At 43.2% G+C, this 11,342-nt stretch overlaps 1 protein-coding gene across 10 annotated transcripts; it reads right to left on the reverse strand.

Moving 5' to 3' along the window:
* Positions 1–302: 302 nt before the first annotated feature.
* MSANTD4 (Myb/SANT DNA binding domain containing 4 with coiled-coils) lies at positions 303–10,128 on the reverse strand. Of its 10 annotated transcripts, none has more exons than XM_054185150.1 (5): positions 9,656–9,749; positions 8,213–8,326; positions 6,402–6,462; positions 4,340–4,958; positions 303–2,269 (listed from the first exon to the last, which is right to left on the reverse strand). In XM_054185150.1, exons 4-5 carry the CDS (start codon positions 4,841–4,843, stop codon positions 1,700–1,702), a joined length of 1,074 nt encoding a protein of 357 aa, XP_054041125.1. In that variant the 5' UTR covers positions 4,844–4,958; positions 6,402–6,462; positions 8,213–8,326; positions 9,656–9,749; the 3' UTR covers positions 303–1,699. The 10 variants fall into 10 exon arrangements, with proteins under 10 accessions (XP_054041125.1, XP_054041136.1, XP_054041184.1 ...); XM_054185161.1 differs by having other exon boundaries at positions 8,213–8,260; positions 9,656–9,672; XM_054185209.1 differs by lacking the exons at positions 8,213–8,326; positions 9,656–9,749 and adding an exon at positions 9,959–10,128 and having other exon boundaries at positions 4,340–4,485.
* Between the last annotated feature and the right edge of the window lie 1,214 nt (positions 10,129–11,342).

The following is an 11,342-nucleotide window of genomic DNA, read 5'->3' on the forward strand; positions in this document are numbered from 1 at the left end:
AGTGATAGAGCAGCATGGTGGGCACCTGGTGGCCAGCCAGGGTCAACCCACCACGTTCATGCAGAATCTCAGATAGGCTTTGCCCTGGGGCACTTCTATCCAGCTGGTTTATCTCCTTTCTTTTTCTGTTCTCAAGTAAGTACTGCTTGGTTTAAGTCCTACTCTGAGGCGCCTCATCTCTCTGATTTACTACACAGGGAACACAGGCACCAGCAACTTTGGGGTGCTACAGTGTTAAGTATCCAGATTTCTCTTCATATACAACTCTGCTTCTCTGTGAAGAAACACAGCCTCAAGAGCAATTTCAGATTGTAGTAGTCATATCTATTTCCACTGTAGAAGCACACTTATTTCAGTAATTAAAAAAAAATAACATTTTCCTTGCAGAATAAAAGTAATCGTGTAGTGGTAAAAATATATTTACTTGCACAAGAATTCACGTAAGTCACTCAACATACATTCAGACTTAGTATTCTCATAGTCCTAAATTTCAAATGGAGTCAACAAAAGATGGTCACTTGCAGAAAGACGAGAAATGTAAAGTCTGGCTCAGTAGAGATTTAAACATATATGAAATAATAGAAAGCTTCCTTGATGTGGTTTTTTTTTATTTTAAATGAATACATCGCTTATGAAAAATATGGACAGCCTTCAGCACTGACCATTTCTGTTTGTCTAATGAAAACATACTATATGGTGTCAGCCACAGAAGCCCCTTCTGGCTGCCTCACAGACCTGACCTCAGTGCTGGCCAGGCAGAACTAACATGAAGAGCGCTGGTGTTCGAGCTCAGTGCTCCTCAGGCTGTACTCAGCCTCTGTAGCTCCACTCCCAAGACTCCCAGCACCAGCTACTGTCTTTCAAGGAACAAACCAGGTCAACCAATTTACTTCAGGTCACCACAGACTCACAAGACAGCACACCTGATCAATCAGTGTATCCCTATGCCATACTAAGAGAGGTGCCAGATTCCAGATAGCATTATTAATGACCTGGTGCAACCAACAGTCCAGCTTATAGTAGGTATGGTTGATGTGTAACTTTATCTCCTATGAATACTTCATGCAAGAGTAATAATACTATTTTCTGCACTCCCATTCAGTTCAAGCCATGGAACAACAGTAAACACAACTGTAGTGAATTTAGCTTGTACTTTCACTTTTAGGTAATTCTTGAACTCTTTTTCCAATTGTGGGGGTGGAAAAGAAACCAAGAAGGGGAAATTAAGTTTAATGAATCAATCGCATCATGACTCTGTGCTATTGTGTTCTGTCTAACTTATTTACTGTGTGGGCTATCGTCAGCACCAGGCCCTCACAACATATGTTGATTTATTCTGATGCTTCCTTACTGTTAGTACAGTGAAAAAAGCACAAGGCTCAGCCTCGATTCTTCTCAATGTGCCTATGAGAGGAGGACAGCAAACTAATACAACATGATACTGAAGACAAGAGAACATAACACTTAGTTCTGATACACTGAAAACCAATTTCACACATAAGCTCATTTATGTAGGCACACTGACATATTGAGCACCATTCTATTTTCTTTTTTTTTTTTTTTCCTTTTTCAGTTTAACATCAGCATTCAACTCTGAACATAAGAACGTTAAGCCTCTAGGACAGTTTCAGTAATAAGAAAGAACTACCTCTATTTTACAAACATCAAAACACTAACATTGACACTTCAGTCAAAAGGTTCACTGCAAGTGACCCTCTCTCTGAATTCGAAGGCGCTCCTTCTCCACTTGCAAGCGTTCCTTCTCAATCTGCAGCTTCTCCGACTCAAACTTTAGGAACTGCAGCCTCTCTAACTGCAAACGTTCTTTCTCAAGTTTTAACTTTTCAGTTTCTAGATCCAGAGGCTGCACGATGGGTTTTTCTGTCTGGGTGAGGTCATTCTCCAGGGCAGGCTTTTCAGCATGCAGAGTCTCTAGCCTGAGTTTCTCCCATTCAATCTGAAGTCGCTCCTTCTCAATCTGAAGTCTCTCACGCTCCAAGTCAACGTGCCGCAACCGTTCTTTTTCAATTTGCAGGCGCTCCTTCTCCACTTGCAACCTTTCGGCTTCAATGTCTAGTCGCTGCTTCTCCAGCTCCACCTTCTGCTTCTCCAGATTTATAAGCAAGTGAGAATCTTCATAGGCTAGCCTAGCTTGAACGGAGCTTAGATTTCCAAACTCTTCAATGTGGGGGAAGTCCGGTAAGTCATTCTCCTTTCTTGAATCTGGCAAAACTGACGACAAAATTTCTTCTTCTTCCTCAATAGGAAACTGCAGAGGGGAACGTGATAGACAAGAATTACATTCCAGTCTTTATGCCAGAATAAATCTGTTACACACCACTTGACTGAAAAGAACATATCGGGGTTTTTCATCTTAGGAGCTACACAGAACTGTTTAACTCACATGCTGTGAAATAACCATGTTAAATCAAAAGACTGTTTTCTACCATTATACAGGTAGAGAAACACGTTTTACCTGCAAGTTAATATCTGGTAATGAAAAATGGAAAATAAGCTTGCCAGTGGACATGCAAGAACACACAGAAAATATTGTACAATAGATATTACAGAGCATTCAGAACCACTGATAGAAAACAGGATCTAAAAAAGCATATGCTGTTCTTACTTTTCATATAGCTAAGTGACATTTATGTAAGCCACTAAGAATTTGTTGTGACTAATTATTTATCAGAGCAGCTGGACCCACAGGCTATGTAGTATGTAAGGTAACCCAGCCTTCACTAACTTGAGGATTCCGTGTCTAAAAAACATTTAACAGTGACTTTTTCACATGCTCCTAACCACTCACACTATATTAAATGGGTTAATAAACAGGACTTGTTGAACTAATTTTGTATTATCACATTTGCTGTAAAGCTATTTATGACACAGATAACTGGGTGGTTAGGATCATTGCTCTTGGTGGACTGTAACAACTCATGAAGAATTATGGCCATTATGTGCTACAGATTCATAGTACATAAGGGATAACTGTCTCCCACTAAACATGCTACAAGAGAAAGGCAAACTGACAAAGACCTGGCTTCAGAAAATCTTAAGACAATGAGAGCCATTGCCAGTCCCCTAGCATTAGAGTAGACGGATACTGTTCTTCAGCAGTTCTCAGACAGTAGTCTCATACCATTTAACGGCTTATGCTGATTTTTTTTCCCCAGCGCACACCTCAACTGAGCTAAGACAGGAGTTCATAGAACTCCACAGAATGGATTGGAAGGGAACTCTACAGGTCGTTTAGTACAATCCCCCTGCAGTAAGCAGGGACATCTTTAACTAGATCAGGTTGCTCAGAGCCTCATCAAGCCTGGCCTTGAATGTCTCCAGGGATGGGGCCTCCACCACCTCTCTGGGCAACCTGTTCCAGTGTCTCACCACCTCATTGTAAAGAACTTCTTCCTAATGTCTAATCTAAACCTACCCTGCTGGAGTTTAAAACCATTCCCCCTCGTCCTATCGCTCCATGCCCTTGCAAACAGCCCCTCCCCAGCTTTCTTGTAGGCCCCTTCAGGTACTGGAAGGCTGCTATAACATCTCCCTGGAGCCTTCTCTTCTGCAGGCTGAGAGTTCCTTCCTTCCCCTCCCCACCTCCCCCCCCCCCCCCCCCCAAAAAAAAAACAAACCCAAACTAAAACTGTTTTGAGTACCCCTTCTTGAAAGGAGAACTATACATTTGTACAGGCTCAACTAAACTATCCAAACATTGGACTTCACTCCAGCTGGCTGCCTACCCCAGGGCAGCCACAAGACTACTAGGAGTAACCACCTGTCTACAGCATCCACAGCTACTTGTGAAATTTACCCAAGAATTGTGACAGAGAGCAATGGCTGACAGACTTATTCAGGTAATATTCTAATCTCCTGGGTTTGTTTTAAGAAATGCAAGAAGTATTCTATTTCTTTCTCTATGCTGTTTCTTTCTGTACCTGCAAGTAACATATACTTTCATTTGTTTGAGGTGCTTTTCTCCATTCATCCACCCAGACAGCCTAAGTATTAAAGTTTCGTTCAACAGCGTATTTTCATTCTACAGATTGAACTAATTCTTAGCTATGGCACATACAAATGGAAAAATATATGTGCAAATACATATTCAAAGTTGAGGGATGTAAATTCAACAATCAACATCCAAGACCTTACACACAATTGCAAGCTGCTAGATTTGAATACCATCTCTCTGAAACATATTTGTTTCTACAGTTTCTTTCATTCACACATTCAGAAAAAACAGAAACAGATGCCATAGAGAAACACAGCAAAAAGCCTCATGCTGAAATGAAATGAAGGCCATATTGCACATAGCTAATGTATGTCAGTCACTCACTTCAAAATTCTGTGGATCCTCCTCTTCTACTTTGATTTCTGTTAAAGATCCACCAGCTTCTCTGAAGTCAGTGATATTCTGCCATTCAAAACTAGATTCAATTGCAAATCCCATTTTCTCATCCATGTCTTCATTGAGAGAGTCATCTAAATTGGATGAAGGAAGGTGAAAGCCAGCACCTACTACTTTGATGTTTGCATTCAGACGTTTTCTCTTCATGAGTGCTCTCCAGTCAAGGTATCGCCTTTTCACTTCTGTCCCTGTTCTTTGCTCTCCTTCACCTACAGCATTTACACACTCTGCTATTTCCTCCCAAGCTTTCCTTTTCATCTCATTAATTGTGGTATTAAGTTGCTTTGAAAAGAGTACTTCTCTCCTTTTTCTGATTTCCTTAAGGAGAGTTTGAGTTTCCTGAACGCTAAAATTGCTTTTTCTTTTTCTTTTTAATTGTTTCATTTTTTCCAGCTTTAACCTAGTAATTTCACCACAGGAGACTACAGACATGATCTGAAACTGATCAGTTATTAATACAAATAAAATTTAGAAGCCAATGAAAGCCGAGTTCTTGTGAAGTGAATTTTCTCTTCACTTTGTAGTATTTTCCTATTTGTCAGGCTTCCTAAGAGAAAAAGAGCAAACAACATAAATCTCCAAGGTATACACTGTATATTTTCATATAACGAACTTGATTCCTAAGTCATCATTTAAGGAATGCATATTTTGAACCAATCGTTCATTTGAAAGAAGAAAATAATTTTGTTATACCCTGAATATAAAGCAGCTATAGATAACTTCTCTAATCTCATTGAATTATAAATCTGTTAATATATCCACGTCACGAACCGTTGTGTTGATATTTCCATTACAAAAATACATCTATTTTCCTTCAACTCATAGAGTTTTGCCAGTCGGGATTTGCTTAAGGCTAAAATGTGATGGACACGTTTAAGTTGGAATGCTAAATTATTTCCGAAACAAACTTGAATTGTTGTATCATTACAGATATTATACAACATTATACAGATACAACAGATTATACAGACGTTGTATCATTCACGGAAAGAGTGGTCAGACACTGGAATAGGCTGCCCAGGGAGGTGGTGGAGTCACCATCCCTGGATGTGTTTAAGACTCGTTTAGATGTGGTGTTAAGGGATCTGGTGTAAGGGGAGAACTTTGTAGAGTGGGGTTGACGGTTGGACTCGATGATCCCAAGGGTCTTTTCCAACCTGAATGATTCTATGATTCTAATCCATTTGCTTCCCATGGTTACTATCTACCAAATATCCAACACAGAGTCCCAAGAAAAAAATCACTTGTTTAAAGCATGAGTTTGTATCAGCATGGACCACTCTACTGTGCTCCCATGCAGTTACCCAGAACTTTTGACTCCTCAGACTCAAGTTGGAAGCTGCATGTTGCTGTTTAAGATGCATGAAAATTCCTACCCTTCTGAAAATTAAAATACTAATTGGTTTTGAGAAAAGGGAGTTATATAAAAAAAACAAACATGATGTTGCAGTTTAAAAATTCAGAGTTGTACCACAACACAGCTCTGTACCTGCTAGAATTACATAAATTTTTTCAGAGACTTTTTATCTGATATTTAAGCATCTCCCTTAACCTTCATTATTATAACTTTACCACAAAAAGATACTTGGGCTTTCAAGGAAGCAGCATCGTATTTACTTGTCTGGCAGTAAAACAATTTGTTTGGCACTTGCTGTGCTTTTCAAACACAAGTTACAGTGTTAGTGCTTTTCTATTATTACAGCAACTGAATTTCTGGACCTATGTATCAAATTGTAAGTTTATCTTGTGTAAGTTGCAGGTTTTTTTTTTTTTTTTTAAACTTTCAAAAAGTCACTGAGCAGGTAAATTCCTCAGAAGAGTTACCTGCACACAGAACAAACCAAGAGCATTTTTAGAAGTTTCACTGTTAATAAGGCAATTATTCTGGACTGACAAATACATAGATTAATATGTGATTCCTGGTTACTGGGGAATGACCAAGCACTCTTGTCTTCATGCTGGCTTTAGAAACACACACATTTGCACTTACCTGTTTTCGGGGTGGGGAGCGTGTGTGAAAGATTCAGAGGTATCCATTTTGAGGTGATCTTCTAGGTAAAAAGAATTATAGAGTTCTTACTTAAAACGTAAGCTGCACAAGAATTATAGTATTTCTGACTTCTCACTACCTGGACACTGAACCTCTGTTCATAAGGTCACACTTGTTTTTACTGAAATCAGCAGAATTTCACGTTTGACTTTAAGCACCTACCTAAGCGAACATTCAGGTACTTTGCTAACTATGGAAAATGGGTCAGACTTTCCAAAGTACTTGCCAGCTGGATAGGTCAAACTCTTGAAAGTACTAGTAGATCCTCAGTTGTCTCTTAAGGTACCTAAATATCAGACTTTTACTGAATCACAGCCATTTTCATCTCAAGATATACACTGACTAAGTCCTTTACTTAGCCCCAGCTGGGATGAACAAGGTTCTGTCATTCCCCAATAATGGCGAACCAGAGGATTTTAGAGACTCTTATCTCTATTTACCCTGGCCTTCCCTAAATTTTTCAGTCCTAATAGAGCAGGATAAAGTGGGTACAATCACAGAAAAAAAAAAAACAACAAAAAAAAAACTTGGGTTTTCAAATCAAATTTTCGTCAGCGTTATTTTCTAAATATAATTCCATGCAGCTGCAGAAGACACAGGCAGCCAAGCTTTCACCTTAGCTCCAGAGAAGCCTGAGAGTTAAAACATGCAAATGTCAGGTTACACTGTGGGCCAGTCTCACTGCTCCTCACACAGGTGCTGGGCATCACCTGTCTGATCTCCCCAAACACTCTTCGTGAGGTGCCTCATCTTGGGTTTGGCTCTTCTGCCATAAGCCAAGCACATAACCTTTAAGAGTTATAATACTAACTTGGAAACTACTGGTACCCAATTCCTTTATTAGGTAAGGCTTTCTTTTAGACTTTTTTTTTTTTTGCTAGAACATGTCTGATATAAGCCCCTGAACTCCCCAGTAAGACAGCAGCAGTAGCAAAGCCTACCTATTTTAAAACTCATAATTACTAACTTCCAATTGGCAAGGACATCTTACCTCTTCCAACTCTTTCATTTTTGAAAGTATATTGCCTCATTAAAGACAATTCCTTTCTTATTAATCTAAATTGGTGTTAATGAATTGTCTTAATAGTATATAGACTCCCAGAGTTACATCAACTCCATGTGGGACTGTTTACCTTTCTGATACATTAACTAAAAAGCACTTTTATCTAATTAAAGCTGAGGTTTGGAATATTCTGTCTTCTGGCATTGCTAGATGGTCTCCAGGATATTACTCTTTAACGCAGAAAAGTAGGCTGTTACATGCTCAAAGTATATAAGGGACCAGAATGGTAATAAGCTAGGATTTGTACACATTCTAGATAGGAAAACAAAAACACCCTATCACCATTTTGAAACATGTGAGTTACAAAAACATGTCATATGGCATGTTTAAGTTTTACTTTGATATGAAGCCTAAAACATGAAATACATGCATTTGGAAAAAAAAAAAACAACCTATGGACATTACAGTTTTTCCAAAGTCAGACTGTAACTGCTCTACATTTTCTTGTCTTTAGCAGAGGATTCCATAGCAAGTAATATTTGCTGAGTGCACCATTTGGGAAAATGGGCAGTTCACTCAGAAAAAAGGTATGTGGAGATAAGAGCAGTGGTGAAAAAAAATCTTTTGGTCAGATCAAGCCACTTACACCACTATGAAGGTAAGAGAAGACATCTGCAAGAAAAAAAAAATTTCTCCTCAACTATATGACCAAAAGTACTTTCGGTACATGACCAAAGACGTCAGTTACCTGACAGGGAACAGCTGCAGTCTGGTCAGGCAAGTGACCAAGAAATTCCTGAGAAATAACAGAGGACGCAAAGAGCCCATTAGGTCATGCATCCATCACACAGCAAGGTGCTAGCTGCAAATGCAAAATGCGTATTTTTACAGTGTGGCTAGAAATGCAAAGTGCTGGCTAGAAAAAAAGAAACAATCCCGATCACACAATAACAGAAAGATTTCAAGGGTCTTCCAGGAAAGATGGCAACATGGAGCTATGAGTTGGATGCAGCCCTGTCAGGTCAGAAGCAACCTACGGTCAAGAGGATTTCATCACTGGACTAAAGAAACACAAACTATTTTTCAGGGTTGAAACGAAACAAGTATTGCAAAACTAAACTGAACACTCCACAGACACACAGAAAACACATACATTGAATAACTTTGATGTACTTAATGACAGAGGCATCCACATTCTGCCTCTGTGTCTTTGTGTCTCCTTTGCTCACACCGTATTGTGTGAGCAGCTGCTGGACCAACAAACAAACAAAAAAATCATGTATACACAAGGACTGAAGGATTGGTACTAACATTAAATCTTAATTATTCTCTAGAAAAAAGACTTTTTTTAAGTATGATGCCTTGGTGGTTTGCCTTTTTCTCTTTTTTTTTTTAAACTTTCAGAGCTTATGACTGAAAGAAAAAAAAACAAACTTCAAATCAGGAGGACCTGCTATTTACATTTTTTTTTAAATAGAAGTAGAGAGTCTGAGGATCTTTGCATGATACTAAAGCCTAGGGCTTTCAGGAAAGCTTCGTACGCGATTCGTAATGGATGGGTACACTGGCATGGAACCCCCCATGCCTCTGCACGGAGGGGCTCTAGCACCGGAGGACGCGGGTGCTGCTGAGCACAGGCCACCACACGGGCACCGCTCCCTCCACGGAGCTCGCGGTCTGGGCGCCTGAAAAAGGCAGGCGCTAAAGGGAACCAACACCACCTAAAAAGATAACTTATGGAAGCAGAGAGGAGGCAGCGGGGATGGGAAGCGGCTGTGGGGTCAGGCTGTTCCCCTTCCCCTACCACTGCAATGGCCACGGACCGGAGAACACCTTCCCCCCCTCCACCCCTCTCAGCAGGACGCGTTCTGGAGGCGGGGAAGGCGGTCGAGGCTCCCGGGCCGGAGGCGGCCTAGCCAGCGGGGCCGGCCCCCGCCCCCGAAGCCCCACGCAGACCCGCGGGGCGGCCGAGTAAGGCAACAAAGGCGGGCAAGGGCACGGCGGGCTGCCCCGGCCGGCACGCCCCCGAGCACCGCCGGGCGCACTCCACCAGGCCAGACGCCGGCAGCGGGAGGGCCCGCGGCCCCCACCCGCGCCGCGGGCCAGAGCCTCCTCTTCGACAGGCGACCCACGGGACCCCGCGCCTCTCCCGGGAGGAGGCGGGCCGCCCCGCGGCCACACCGGGACCCACCGCTCTGCCCCCACAGAGTGGCCGCCTGCACCCCGCACCAGGGGAGCGGCTGCCCCGGCAGCACCGCCGCCGGCTGGGCCCGCTTCCCGCCCCGCTGAGGTCCCCGGGGAGCCGCGCCAACTCCTCACCTGCGCCCGACTCGCCCCTCCGGGTCGCCGGCCCTTTAATAGCCGCCACCCTCCCATTGGGTGAGCTGCCTGCCTGTCAGTCCTTCCCGCACTCCTATTGGCGGTCCCTGTCCGCCGCTTCCCTCCTCCGCCCCGCCCCTCGCCGCCCTGACGCGCCAGGCGGGCGGAATCCCACCATGTACGCCGGGAGCGCGGCAACTCCTCTCCCAGCGGGGCCGCCGCCGAGCGCAGCCCCCAGGCAGCATTGGCTGCAGTCGCTGCTTGTCTTCCCGGTGCCTGCTGGTGATTGGCTAGAGGCTGTCAAGTCCCGCCTCTGCCCTCAGTGAGCTTCCGGCGGCGGGGGTCTCGCCGGCTCACGGAGGAGCCAGACGGGGCGGTCCCGGCGCCGTCTCGCCCGCTTTGTCTGAGGGGGCGACGCGGCGGGGCCTGGGGGCGGTGGGAGGGGGTGGGCCCCGCTCTGCAAGCAAGGGGGGAAGGTCGGATTGCTAGTGCTCCTCCTCCCGTCGCTGTGTGGCCACAGGCCCGGCTCGAGGGAATGGGTTGGGCGCGCGGGCCTTTCCTCCGTTGCGTAGGGGCAACCAGAAAACAGTAGCCGCAGCTAGCGTGGCCAGCGGGCTTATGGTGGCAGAGCTAACGCATAGCGGTTTGTGCTTCTGCCTAAACTGTGTGGCTTGACTGTATTGTGATTAAAATAGTGAAGTAACGTTTGTGGAGATACTGTAACAAATACTTGCCTTCTGGGAAGTGCCGCTTGTGTAAGCCACCGTGTCATTAATGTAAGTCAATATACACGTGAAACACTTCTTAGGCGCTTCCTTGTTGCCTCCTCAGCCGCACGGAAGCGTCTGGTACTTGCTCTTTGTATTACATCTTGTTGCCTTGGTAACGTAACCTTCGTGCCGGCTTAAGGCACTCCTTGCAGGTAGATAATGCAAAATATATTTGTTTTCTAAAGTTTGCTACCTCTATTCTGCCTAACCCAATGTATGCATGTATTCTTTTGCATATTTATTAACAATTGCTTGCTCGGTCCTTTTCAAATGCAAGTTCTAGGCTGTATTCAGTATTTGGACTTAAGCATTTCACTGGATGGAGAGGTTATTTGATTAATATAGCTTCTAGTGATCGTAATTCTGATGATGAAACTGCAAATCTCCTTTAAAGTGGCATTTTTCCAGTTTCAGTCAACATTTCTGGCAGTGAACTTCCTGAAAATATTTACAGAAACTAAACATGGAAAGGCTATGAATGTTACCAGCTTGTTTACAGGTAACGATAGTTTTGCTGCCATGCTTACCATTGTGTACTGAATATCAAACATTTAAAAAGGAAAATAGTAAAGAGTAGGGTGGCAAGACCATGCCATGTTGCTGGCAGTATATTATGCAGGGATATTTCTTACTAAGGCCTATGTATGAACTAGGCTTCAGTTTAGATTATTACCGGTATTTTGACAGTGCTCAGAAATAAGATGCACGTGTGCCCTAAAGGTCTTGCAAGCTAGTTCAAACTAGATTCAGGTGCAAGTAGGTGGAAAAATGATAGAGAGGGAAAGTCAT

Source organism: Rissa tridactyla, chromosome 1, assembly GCF_028500815.1.
Source record: "Rissa tridactyla isolate bRisTri1 chromosome 1, bRisTri1.patW.cur.20221130, whole genome shotgun sequence".
In the NCBI taxonomy this organism is placed as follows: Eukaryota; Metazoa; Chordata; class Aves; order Charadriiformes; family Laridae; genus Rissa; species Rissa tridactyla.

Excerpts from the sequence above, each read along its gene's own strand:
- MSANTD4 (XM_054185180.1), bottom strand. The coding sequence starts at position 4,843 with ATGTCTGTAGTCTCCTGTGGTGAAATTACTAGGTTAAAGCTGGAAAAA. Across the intron at positions 2,270-4,339 it reads AGGATCCACAGAATTTTGAA|TTTCCTATTGAGGAAGAAGA; the intron begins GTGAGTGACTGA and ends TCCCCTCTGCAG.